Consider the following 13,606-nt stretch of genomic DNA (forward strand, 5'->3'; position numbering starts at 1 on the left):
TGCTTCAGAATTCTCAGCCTTCCACCTGCTCTTGAATCTGAACCGTTCCGGTTCTGGTCAATGACCGCCACAATCACGTTGAAGGTGGGGGATTCGGAAATGGTTGTGTCAATGAATGTCAAGGAAAATTGGTTAATTCTCACTTATTGCAAATGGTCATTACCTGGCACCTGTGTGGCTTGGATGTTATTTGCCACTTATCAACCCAAGCCTGAATGTTGTCAGATCTTGCAACAGTGGTCACTAACTGTTCTAGTACCTGAGGAGTTGCAAATGGTGCTAAAAACTGTAAAATCATTGGCAAACGTCCCCATTATTGACCGTATGATTGGGCAATTGAATGATGAGACTTGGGATGCTATCCTTGAAGTGATGTCCTGGAGCTGCAATGATTGACCTCTAACAACCACAATCATTTTCCTTTCATGCTGGATATGACTATAACCAGTCTGAAGTGTTTTCTCCCCCCGCCAACAATTCTTCCGACTCCAGTTTTGCTCGGGACTCTTGATGCCAGACTCCATCAAATGCTGACTTGATGTCGAGGACAATCATTCTCACCACACCACTTGAATTCAGCTCTTTTGTCCATGTTTGGACCAAGACTGTAATTAGGTCTGAAACAGAGTGGCCCTGGCAGATCCCAAACTGAGCATCAATGCGAAGGTTACTGCTGTGCAAGTGCCACTTGATAGTAATGTCAACAACAACGCTTATTGCTTTGCTGATGATTGACAGTAGATTGTGGGATGGTAATTGGTTAGTTTGGTTTGTCCTGCTTTTTCTGTTCAGGACTTAACAGAGAGCAAATTGCCACTCTCTTTGGTAGAAGCAGCATTGTAGCTGTTCTGGAGCAGTTTGGCTATGGGAGCAGCTTGGCTATGGGCGCAGCTGGCTCTGGAGCACAAGTCTTTGATACTATTGCTGGAATGTAGTCAGGGCCAAATCCTGCAGAATCCAGATCATGCAGCTGTTTCTTGATTTCTTGTGGAGTGAATCAAATTAGCTGAAAATTGCCATCTGTGATCGTGGAGATGTTGATAGGAAGCCAAGATGGAACATTCACTTTGCACTTCTGGCTAATGATGGTTGCAAATTTAGCCTTGACTTTTGCACTGACATCTGGTTTCCCCCATCATTGAGGATGGGAATATTTCTGGAGCCACCTTCTCCCATCAGTTGTTTAATTGCCCATCACGATTCACAACTGGATGTGGCAGGACTGCAGAGCTTAGATCTAATCCATTGGTTGAGGGATCTCTATCACATACGTTTCAGAGGGTTATAGAACTGAAAGAGATTAGCGATTGGGAGGGATGAAGCCATGGAGTGGCAGCAGTTTGAGTTTGCCACTTCATACCATCCATGCTTATAACTTTTCTCTGTAGAATTGCAAGTTGAGTCTAGTTCTTTTGAGCTATTGCTACGGCACCTTACCTACAAGGGTTGAAACTGCATATAATTATTATTCTTGATAACTTTGCAACCAACCGAGTGATGAATGCTTTTCATTTAATTTGTTTTGGATTGAACTCCAGTCTGGATGTAGGGGAGAGGTCTGGAAATTTTACCTAAATTGTTTGTCATAATTTCAGCAGGTGGTCTGCAGAGCCCTCATTAAAGTGGTATAAATCATTTCCAGACCTTTTTTTCTTAAGTTTTTGCCAGTTTCCCATGCTATTACAGCAGGAGCTGGAAGCACCCTCATTGAATTTTAGTGCAGTTTGCCTTAACTAGCTGCTTCATTCAGTGTCTCTGTATTGAATAGGATTTTTGATTTGTTTGAAGGCCTCCTGGTTCATTCTCAATTTAAGTATGAAACCAACTTCATTTTGTCTAATATTGTTTTTTCTACTTTAGTCTAATTTCATTGAAACTAAAAACAAAATGCAGTCGTACAGTTTTGCTTTTCTCTCTATTGGTGATTGTAGGCAATAATCAATTATGTATGCTAATTGAGATGAATAAGCAAATAATCTGTTTTTGGTGGTGATAATGATTCTGCTAAAGAAAATTGAACCAGGGCAATGGGCGAATTCCCTTCACTGAGATTGTTTATATCCCCTACAACTGATGGACATCTCAGCTAATAGATAGCAGCTTTGGCAATGCAACATCCCCTCTTTACCCCACTGAGGTTTAAGCCTAAAATATGTGCCGAGATCTTGAAGCAGGATTTGAGCCTAAAACTTTCAAGTCTAGAATATTTCACATGAGATAATTAACAGAGATCCCATCTGCTGTCCCAGGTAGACATAAAAGACCCTACAGTGCGATTTTAAGAAATGCAGGAAAGTCCTATTAGTGACCTCACCAACTTGAACCAGTCACCCTGTATCACTGAATGAATCAGGGTACCTCATTGCCATTTGAAGGGTTGTTGTGCGAGTTGGCTGTTGTGTTTTCCTATGTTATCACATTGAAAGCACCTCAATTATACTTAATTGGAAAATTTGGGGCATTTTCAGGATTGTTAAAGGTGTTTTTTGAATGGAAAATCCTTTTATTTCTAAGTGAAAAGCAGTAAACTCTATTCTGTTCCTGTGTAAAAGGTGATAAAGGAAGATAGATATTCATGTTCACCAACACAAAGGTACACACAGTTCAGGTACAATTAGCTTGTGGAAGGGGCCACGCAAGATGCCGGGGCCACGCAAGATGCCGGGGCCGCGCACGGTCCCAGGGCCACAAGAGTGGTGGGGCTAATTCTACTCTTCGGCTCTCATTTCTATCCAAGATTTTGTTATCCGTTATCCATTGGGTGGAAATTGTCAACTATTTTTCTGCACCAGCAACAAAGATATTACTTGGTGTCGGAACAGATGTGGGATCAGACAATATGAACACTTAATAGGTTAATGTTTCCATTAGATTATTGGAAGGTGGAATTTAGTGCTAATGTATCGAATGATCAGGTCATCAATAGACATCTCTACATGTCATTTTTTTCAAAAAAGTCTGATTTAATCTAAGCAATTAGAAAAATAACAAGACATATAACACTAAAGATGCACCTTTTATTGAATAAAGTTTACTTGTGATTTTGATGATTAATGTAGACTTCCCCTGTTTAAGTTGTTTTTGATCCTATTTATATTCTAGAAAGCCACCTTCACCAATGCTTCTAGACCTTGTGCCGCCGCAAGGCTTCAGACTTGAACCTGAGGTTCCCTCTCCCACCCCAGTGGACGAGAAGTGCATTAGTTCCAGTTCGAGATCTGAAATGGAATCTTCAGCCTCTTTAGATAGAGTAACTGCGTCAGCACCGCATCAGGACCTTGAAGGGGAGGAGGAAGAAGCTGAATTACAGCCTGTAAATATTAATGATTGGTTACTTGCTACAATTTTTTGACAGAATAATCAGTTTGAAGTAATGACTACAATGGGTTTAATTTGTGGTTGATTTGTCCATTACCATCTTGTTGTTTGAACAGAGAATGAAAACTCACTACAATTAAAATGTGTTCACTTGTTTAATTTCAGACTTTTTTTAATGTACAAGATAGGTTAGTCTGGTGAGAATTCAGGTAGATTTTTGTTTTTCTGTGTCAGTGTCTGCTGTAACGTAATCAACAATTTCCTTTGTCACAGGAAGCAGAAATGCATGTTACTTTGAAGAAATCAGAAAAGGGGAGTCTGGGATTCACTGTCACGAAAGGGGATGCGAACATTGGTTGCTACATACATGACATAATCCAGGACCCTGCAAAAAGTGATGGAAGACTAAGACCTGGTGACAGATTGATAACGGTAAGCCCAACAGAAGTAATTACCCTAAATAGGTATTGGCATAACGTCAGAAAGCAAAATACTGCGAATGTTGTAAACCTGAAATAAAAACAAATGATGCTGGAAATATTTAGCAGATCAGGCAGTATCTGTGGAGTGAGAAACAGCTCATGTTTAAGGTTCATGAGCTTTCCTCAAAGTGCAACATGATGTACCTTAACATCAAGAAGGCTTCACACATGTGGTTATCTGTTGAAATCAAATCTGTAACCAAGACTACTCCTGTTTCTAATTGATTTGGATTCAGAAACTGCATGCAGATTAGTAAAATTTGCAGATGATTCCAAAGGAAAGGAGCAGGGGAATCAAAGGAAGCAGCATGGAAATTGAAGAACGAGACTGAGAGAATAGATACATGCGTAAAAAAAATGACAGATGAAATTTAATGCTGACGAGCAAGTTTATTACATCTAGGAGGGAAACGTGAGAGGCACATTTACTGCATGAATGTTGTTGAAAATAGCTCAGGAAATAAGTTGACAGTGACAGAGGAGTCTTGGTAGATTCAGTTCTCAACAGGCATAAGCATTACAGAACAACAAACAATAAAGCCAATAACATAGTGAACTGCATAGCCAAATCAGTGGATGTCCTGGTCAATTTGCACAGTTTTTTTAGTTGGCCCACACCATGAGTGCTCAGTTTTATTTTTGAGATCTAAAGGAGACATTCAAGTGCGCAAGGAAGTGCCATGGTGCACCATGAGGCTGATTGCTGGTGTCAGAGACCGGGGGCAGCACGCTAGCACAGTGGTTAGCCCTGTTGCTTCACAGCGCCAGGGACCTGGGTTCGATTCCCGGCTTCGGTCAATGTCTGTGCGGAGTCTGAACGTTCTCCCCATGTCTGCGTGGGTTTCCCCCGGATGCTCTGGTTACCTCCCACAGTCCAAAGATGTGCAGGTTAGGTGGATTGGCCATACTAAATTGCCCTTAGTGTCCAAAACAAGGTTAGGTGGAGTTCCTGGGTTACGGGTGGAGGTGTGGGCTTAAATAGGGTGCTCTTTTCAAGGGCTGGTGCAGACTTGATGGGCTCTTCTGCACTGTAAATTCTCTGATTATGAAAAAGGACTAGGGAAAATCTGTGCTTTTCCTCTACTGAAAGATGTGTCCGAGAGGTGGTCTGACAACACTATATAAACATATATATAGACAAAGTCAAAAATGCAAGATGATACTTTGAATGCGGGTCTTTGCAGGTAATTAAGTCTACAAGTCCAGACGGAGCAACTGGAGAGAGGGATAATCACAGGTTAAAGATGTGTGAATTGTCTCAAGCCAGGACAGTTGGTAGGATTTCGCAAGCTCAGGCCAGATGGTGGAGGGTGAATGTAATGCGACATGAATCCAAGGTGCCGGTTGAGGCCGTACTCACGTGTGCGGAACATGCATGCTCAAGCTGTCGGGAGTCGCGTCAATGCCAGATTCATCAGTTGCATTCACGAGCCCCGAACATCACTCAAGAACAACTCAACGCTATCCGCTCTCTCAAGTCCAACCGCAACATCGTTATCAAACCAGCAGATAAAGGAGGACCACTGTCATACTGAACAGAACAGACTACTGCAAAGAATTGTACCGACAATGCGACAACCAGGAACACTATAGACAGTTACTCGCAGATCCGACCAAGGAACACATCCGCCAACATAACAGACTGATCAAGACCTTGGATCCAGATTCTGAGCACCCTACGTGTTCTCATCCCACTTACTCCCCGCGTTGGAGATCTCTACTGCCTCCCAAAAATACACAAGGCCAACACACAAGGCCGTCCTATCGTTTCAGGCAATGGGACCATGTGTGAGAACCTCTCTGGCTACATCGAGGGCATCTTGAAACCCATCGTCCAAGAAACGGCCAGCTTCTGTCGCGATATGACGGACTTCTTACAGAAACTCAGCACCCATGGACCAGTTGAACCAGAAACATTCCTCATCACAATGGACGTCTCGGCACTCCCCCATGACGACAGCATTGCTGCAAAAGCCTCAGTACTCAACACCGACAACTGCCAATCTCCAGACGCAATTCTGCAACTCATCCGCTTCATTCTGGATCGCAACGTCTTCACCTTTGACAACAAGTTCTTCATACAGACACACTGAACAGCCATGGGGACCAAATGCGCACCACAATATGCCAACATCTTCATGCACAAGTTTAAACAAGACCTCCTCACCGCACAGGACCTTCAACCGACGTTATACACCAGATACATCAAAGAACAATACAGACCAGGAACAGGCCATATGGCCCTCCAAGCCTGTACCGGTCATGATACTAACCTTGGCCAAAAGCACCAACGCTTCCTTGTGCTGTATCCCTCTATACCCATCCTATCCGCGTGTTTGTCAAGATGACTTTTGAACGCCGTTAATGTATCTGCTCTGTGGCTTCGTTGGTGTGTCAGCAGGTGGGATGAAGCGGTGAATCCCTTCCCACACTTGGAGCAGTGAACGGTCTCTCTCCAGTGTGAACTCGCTGGTGCCTCTGCAGAGCGGATGACTGAGTGAATCCCTTCCCACACTTGGAGCAGGTGAATGGCCTCTCCCCAGTGTGAATTCGCTGGTGCTTCTGCAGGTCAGATGATTGAGTGAATCCCTTCCCACAACAGGAGCAGGCGAATAGCCTTTCCCCAGTGTGAATTCGCTGATGTACAATACAGTGAGGTCAGATGATCGTCTGAACCCAGTCCCTCAGTGAGAGCACCTAAGCGGTCTCTCGTCAGTGTGAACACGTTGATGGAGCATCAGTTCCCCAGAAATGTTGTCACATTTCCCGCAGTCTGGACATTGGAATTGCCTCTCATCAGTGTAAATTCGCTGGTGCTTCTGCAAGTTGGATGACTGAGTGAATCCTTTCCCACACTTGGAGCAAGCGAATGGCCTCCCCCCAGTGTGAATTTGCTGGTGGTTCTGCAGGGCAGATGACTGAGTGAATCCCTTTACACACTTGGCACAGGCGAATGGCCTCTCCCCAGTGTGAATTTGCTTGACCATCGATGTACATTGAACATCAATTACATTTTTTTTCCATTGGACCCACGGTGAAGAATCACTGAAATTACTACACAATGACATCAATAAGTTCCATCCCACCATCAGACTCACCATGGATTACTCTCTAGAATCAGTTGCATTCTTGGACACACTCATCTCCATCAAGGATGGTCGCCTCAGCACTTCACTTTACCGCAAGCCCACGGATAACCCCACGATGCTCCACTTCTTCAGCTTCCACCCTAAACACATTAAAGAAGCCATTCCCTATGGACAAGCTCTCCGTATACACAGGATCTTCTCAGACGAGGAGGAGCATAACAGACATCGATAGACACTGAAAGATGTCCTCGTACGAACGGGATATGGCACTCGACTCATCGATCGACAGCTCTGATGCGCCACAGCAAAAAAACCGCACCGACCTCCTCAGGAGACGAACACGGGACACAACCGACAGAGTACCCTTCGTCGTCCAGAACGTCCCTGGAGTGGAGAAACTACGACATCTTCTTCGCAGCCTTTAACACGTCATCGATGAAGCTGAACATCTTGCCAAGGTCATCCCCACACCCCCACTACTTGCCTTCAAACAACCGCGCAAACTCAAACAAACCATTGTTAGCAGCAAACTACCAGCCTTCAGAACAGCGACCACGAAACTATACAACCCTGCCATGGCAATCTCTGCAAGCCATGCCAGATCATTGACATGGGTATCACCATTACACGTGAGAACACCACTCACCAGGTGCGTGGTACATACTCGTGCGACTCTGCCAGCGTTGTCTACCTCATAAGCTGCAGGAAAGGATGTCCCGAAGCATGGTACATTGTCGAGACCATGCAGACGCTGCGACAACGGATGAACGGACATCGCGCGACAATCGCCAGGCAGGAATGCTCCCTTCCAGTCGGAGAACACTTCCGCAGTCAAGGGCATTCAGCCTCTGATCTTCGGGGAAGCGTTTCCAAGGCCTTCAGGACGCACGAGAATGCAGAATCACCGAGCAGAAGCGTATAGCCAAGTTCCGCACACATCAGTGCAGCCTCAACCAGGACCTTGGATTCATGTCGCATTACATTCACCCCCCCCACCATCTGGCTTGGGCTTGCGAAATCCTACCAACAATCCTACCAACTGTCCTGGCTTGAGACAATTCACACCTCTTTAACCTGTTTGGACCTGTAGACTTAATTACCCGCAAAGTCCCGCATTCAAAGTGGCGTCTTGCATTTTTGACTTTGTCTATATATATATATATATATATATATATATATGTTTCTGGAACCCACCTCTTCATTCACCTGAGGGAGGAGCAGTGCTCCGAAAGCTAGTGTTTCGAAAGAAACCTGTTGGATTTTTTTTTTTTTAATATATATTTTATTGACATTTTTCAAACAGAGATTTTCCGTTTTTACAACATAATAAAGAAATATGCATTAAACGTTATTTAAATAATATATTAAACTAACAACAAATGAAAAAAGAGATAAACACAAAGCAAATATCAACAACTGGCAAAAATCAAAAACCCAGGATAATACCCCCCCCCCCCCCCCCCCCCCTCCCTGGGTTGCTGCTGCTGTCCTTTCTGTTTTTCCATTATCGTTCCGCGAGATAGTCAAGGAACGGTTGCCACCGCCTGGTGAACCCCTGAGCCGATCCTCCTAACGCATATTTTATTCACTCCAGTCTTATGAACCCTGCCATGTCGTTTATCCAGGCCTCCAAGCCCGGGGGCTTCGCTTCTTTCCACATAAGTAGAATCCTACGCCGGGCTACTAGGGACGCAAAGGCCAGAACGTCGGCCTCTTTCGCCTCCTGCACTCCCGGTTCTTCTGCAACCCCAAATATAGCTAACCCCCAGCTTGGTTTGACCCGGACCCCCACCACCTTTGAGACCACTCTTGCCGCACCCTCCCAGTACTCATGCAGTGCCGGACACGACCAGAACATGTGGGTGTGGTTCGCCGAGCACCTCCCACACCTATCCTCCACCCCTAAAAACCTGCTCAGTCTTGCTCCCGTCATATGCGCCCTGTGTAGAACCTTAAATTGAATCAGGCTAAGCCTGGCACATGAGGACGAGGAATTTACCCTGCTTAGGGCATCTGCCCACAGCCCCTCCTCAATCTCTTCCCCCAGCTCATCTTCCCATTTTCCCTTCAGCTCCTCTACCATCGTCTCCCCCTCGTCTCTCATCTCCCTGTATATTTCCGACACTTTACCTTCTCCAACCCATGCCCCCGAAATCACTCTATCCTGGATCCCTTGCGTCGGGAGTTGCGGAAATTCCCTCACCTGTTGCCTCGTAAATGCCCTCACTTGCATGTATCGGAAAGCATTCCCTGGTGGCAAATTATATTTTTCTTCCAATGCTCCCAAACTCGCAAATGTCCCGTCCACAAACAGGTCCTTCAGCTTCCTAATTCCTGCTCGCTGCCAACATTGAAATCCCCCATCTATCCTCCCCGGGACGAACCTGTGGTTATTCCTTATCGGGAACCACACCGAGGCACCCGTCACTCCCCTGTGTCGTCTCCACTGCCCCCAGATCTTCAAGGTCGCCACCACCACTGGGTTTGTGGTGTACCTTTTCGGGGAGAACGGTAGCGGCGCCGTCGCCAGCGCTTTCAGGCTTGTTCCCTTACAGGACGCCATCTCCAGCCTTTTCCACGCCGCACCTTCCTCTTCCCTCATCCACTTACGGACCATCGACACATTGGCGGCCCAATAGTAGTCACTCAGACTCGGCAGTGCCAATCCCCCTCTGTCCTTACTGCGCTGCAGGAACCCCCTCTTTACCCTCGGGGTCTTTCCCGCCCATACAAAGCTCGTAATGCTCCTATCTATTTTTTTTAAAAAGGCCTTAGTAATCAGTATGGGGAGGCACTGAAACACGAAAAGAAACCTCGGAAGGACCACCATCTTGACCGCCTGTACTCTGCCCGCCAATGACAGGGGCACCATATCCCACCTCTTAAAGTCCTCCTCCATCTGCTCTACCAGTCGCGTCAGGTTAAGTTTGTGTAGGGTTCCCCAGTTCCTGGCCACCTGAATCCCCAGGTATCGAAAATTCCCTGTCACTCTCTTCAGCGGCAAAGCATCTATCACCCTGCCCTGTTCCCTGGGGTGCATCACATAAAAGTTCGCTCTTTCCCATATTTAATTTATATCCCGAGAACTCTCCAAACTCCCTGAATATCTGCATTACCTCTGGCATCCCCTCTACTGGGTCCGCCACATATAGCAGTAAATCGTCTGCATATAGTGACACTCGATGTTCCTCTCCCCCTCTAAGCACCCCCCTCCACTTCTTAAAGTCCCTCAGCGCTATGGCCAATGGCTCAATTGCCAAAGCGAACAGTAACGGGGACAGGGGGCACCCCTGTCTTGTACCCCTATGTAATCGGAGGTACCCCGATCTTTGCCTATTTGTAACAACGCTTGCCACCGGGGCCCCGTACAGGAGCCTAACCCCTCTAATGAACCCCTCCCCGAACCCAAATCTCTTCAGCACCTCCCACAAATAGTCCCACTCCACTCTATCGAATGCCTTCTCTGCATCCATCGCCACCACTATCTCTGCCTCCCCCTCCGGTGGGGGCATCATCATCACCCCCAGCAACCTTCGTATATTGGCGTTCAATTGTCTCCCTTTAACAAACCCTGTCTGGTCGTCATGTACCACCCCTGGGATGCACTCCTCTATCCTTGTCGCCATCACTTTGGCCAGCAGTTTGGCGTCTACGTTTAGGAGGGAGATGGGCCTGTATGACCCGCACTGCAGCAGGTCTTTGTCTCATTTCAGAATTAACGATATCGTCGCCTCCGACATTGTCGGGGGTAGTGCCCCCCTTTCCTTAGCCTCATTGAAGGTTCTCGCCAGAAGCGGGGCCAGCAGGTCCATATACTTCCTGTAAAATTCCACCGGGAACCCATCTGGTCCCGGGGCCTTCCCTGCTTGCATATTCCCAATTCCTTTGATCACCTCCTCCACCTCAATCTGCGCCCCAAGACCTGCCACCTCCTGCTCCTCCACCCTCAGGAACTCCAGCTGGTCCAAAAAGTGTATCATTCCCTCTTTCCCCTCCGGGGGTTGGGACTTATACAGCCTCTCATAAAATGTCTTGAACACCTCGTTCACTTTCCCTGCTCTCTGCTCCATCTTTTCCGTTTCATCCCTAACTCCTCCGATCTCTCTCGCCGCCCCCCTCTTTCGAAGTTGTTGGGCCAGCAGCCGGCTCGCCTTTTCCCCATATTCATATTGTATTCCCTGTGCCTTCCTCCACTGCGTCTCAGCCTTTCCCGTGGTCAGCAGGTCAAACTCCGTCTGTAGTCTTCGTCTTTCCCTGTATAGCCCTTCATCTGGGGCCCCCGCATACTGCCTATCTACCCTCAGAATTTCCCCAACCAATCTCTCTCTTTCTTTACCCTCTTGTTTCCCCTTGTGGGCTCTAATGGAAATCAGCTCTCCTCTAACCACCGCCTTCAGCGCTTCCCATACTACCCCCACCTGGACCTCCCCACCATCATTGACCTCCAGGTATCTTTCGATACATCCCCTCACCCTTCCGCATACCCCCTCGTCCGCCAGTAGTCCCATTTCTAATCTCCAAAGTGGGCGCTGCTCCTTTTCCTCTCCTAGATCCAGATCCACCCAATGTGGGGCGTGATCTGAAAAGGCTATAGCCGAGTACTCCGTTCCTGCCACTTTCGGGATCAGCGCCCTTCCCAAGACAAAAAAGTCCATCCGGGAGTATACTTTATGGACATGGGAGAAGAAGGAAAACTCATCGGACTAGCAAATCTCCACGGATCTAGCCCTCCCATCTGCTCCATAAATCCCTTAAGCACCTTGGCCGCTGCTGGTCTTCTCCCGGTCCTGGATCTGGACCGGTCCAGCCCTGGGCCCAGCACTGTGTTAAAATCCCCCCCCCCCCCCCATTACCAAGCTTCCCGCCTCCAGGTCCGGGATACGTTCCAGCATTCGCTTCATGAATCCCGCGTCATCCCAGTTCGGGGCATATACGTGTGGTAGTATGTATTGGGGGTCATGTGGGACTGGAAGCCCTAATGTCATTGGCTGACAGATCCCGGGTCCTGGTTGGCCGTTGACCTCCAGCTCCGCCCTGAAGGCGGAGTATAAGAAGCCGGAGTCTTCCCCCGCAGGCCAGTTTACTATCGAGCTGCGGGGGAACAGACACGCTTAATAAAGCCTCATCGACTTCACTCTATTCGTCTCACGGAGTCTTTGTGCGCTACAATTTATTAAGCGTGCCTAAAAAAAAAAGGGGGCTATGGAGCTCAGGATCATTCCGGAATGCCTGAGGATCAGCCCCCACACAGTGAACGCAGCAGCAGCCTTCAAGCACTGGCAGACTTGCTTCGAGGCCTACCTCAGAACGACCACCGGCCGAGTCTCAGAAGACCAAAAACTGCAGGTCCTGCACTCGAGGGTGAGCACGGAGATTTTCTCCCTCATCGAAGACTCGGATGATTTCCAGACGGCATTCGCAGCACTGAAAAGTCTCTATGTCCGCCCTGTTAACCAAATCTACGCTCGCTACCAGCTCGCGACGAGACGGCAAGCTCCCGGAGAATCGATGGACGAGTTCTACGCCGCGCTGCTGATTTTGGGACGAGCCTGCAGCTGCCCGTCGGTGAACGCAAACGAACACACGGACATGTTAATGCGCGATGCTTTTGTGGCAGGTATGCAATCCTCCCAAATCCGCCAAAGATTTCTAGAAAAAGAGTCGCTAGGACTCTCAGAGGCCCGGGCCCTAGCAGCCTCCCTAGACGTGGCCGCGCGTAATACCCGCGCCTACGGCCCCGACCGCGCGGCAACTCATTGGGCCCCGTACGTACCCGTCGCGGCAAACCCCCTACCCCCCCTGGACACCCCACAGGCTTGCGCGCGGTCCAAACGCTGAGTCGCACCAGGGGCGCCCGCTGTTACTTCTGCGGCCAGGCGAAACACCCCCGACAGCGCTGCCCGGCCCGCGCAGCTATCTGCAAAAGCTGCGGGAAAAAGGGCCATTATGCGGTTGTGAGCCGGTCCCGCGAGGTCGCCGCCGTCCCGGGAGCACAGGGAGCCCTGCAAGCAGTTTACGCGCCCCAACCCCCCCAGCACGCCATGTACGACCCGCAGGCGCAGCCGCTCTGGGTCCCGACCACCGCGGTCCCTGGAGAACTGGGAGCCCTGCACGCTGCCTACGCTCCCCAACCCCCCTCCCCGCAGCCCATGTATGACCCGCCGCCGGCGCTACCGCTTTGGGTCCCGGCCAACACTCTCCACGGAGAGGAGGGAGTTTTCCGCGTCCCTAACGCCACCCTAACCCCCACCCCGCGCCCCACGCCTGACCCGCCGGCGCCACCTACTTGGGCCCCGACCACCGCTGTCCCCGGTGAGGGAGCTCCGCGCGGTCCTAGCGCTCGCGGTCCTAGCGCTCGCAGTCCTAGCGCTCCCCAGCCCCCCCAGCACACCATGTGCGACCCGCAGACGCCGCCATTTTGGGTCCCGGCCACCACGAGGGGAGGAGGGGCGCCGATGTGCGACCCGCAGACGCCGCCATTTTGGGTCCCGGCCACCACGAGGGGAGGAGGGGCGCCGCCATCTTGGACCGCCCCAGACCTGTACGACGCATGGGGGCGGCCATTTTGTCCACCCCCGCCGCCATCTTGTGACCCCCCAGCCACGTGCGATGTATGGGGGCGGCCATTTTGTTCATCCCCGACGCCATCTTGGACGGCAACAACGGACCCCACTCCACTACTACAACCACGGCTCGCTTCGATTACGCTCGATCAAG

The 13,606-nt window shown here is 49.1% G+C and overlaps 1 protein-coding gene across 16 annotated transcripts in view; it reads left to right on the top strand.

Moving 5' to 3' along the window:
• The window catches only part of ptpn13 (protein tyrosine phosphatase non-receptor type 13), a 411,247-nt gene that overhangs the window by 286,274 nt on the left and 111,367 nt on the right, over nt 1-13,606 (top strand). For all 16 annotated transcript variants that reach the window (XM_072496283.1, XM_072496268.1, XM_072496267.1 and 13 more), the window contains 2 exons: nt 3,103-3,313; nt 3,592-3,750. In XM_072496283.1, coding sequence (XP_072352384.1) covers nt 3,103-3,313; nt 3,592-3,750 — 370 coding nt within the window. The remainder of the gene's footprint in view (nt 1-3,102; nt 3,314-3,591; nt 3,751-13,606) is intronic.

The sequence above is a fragment of the Scyliorhinus torazame genome, chromosome 3, assembly GCF_047496885.1.
Source record: "Scyliorhinus torazame isolate Kashiwa2021f chromosome 3, sScyTor2.1, whole genome shotgun sequence".
NCBI classification, from domain to species: domain Eukaryota; kingdom Metazoa; phylum Chordata; class Chondrichthyes; order Carcharhiniformes; family Scyliorhinidae; genus Scyliorhinus; species Scyliorhinus torazame.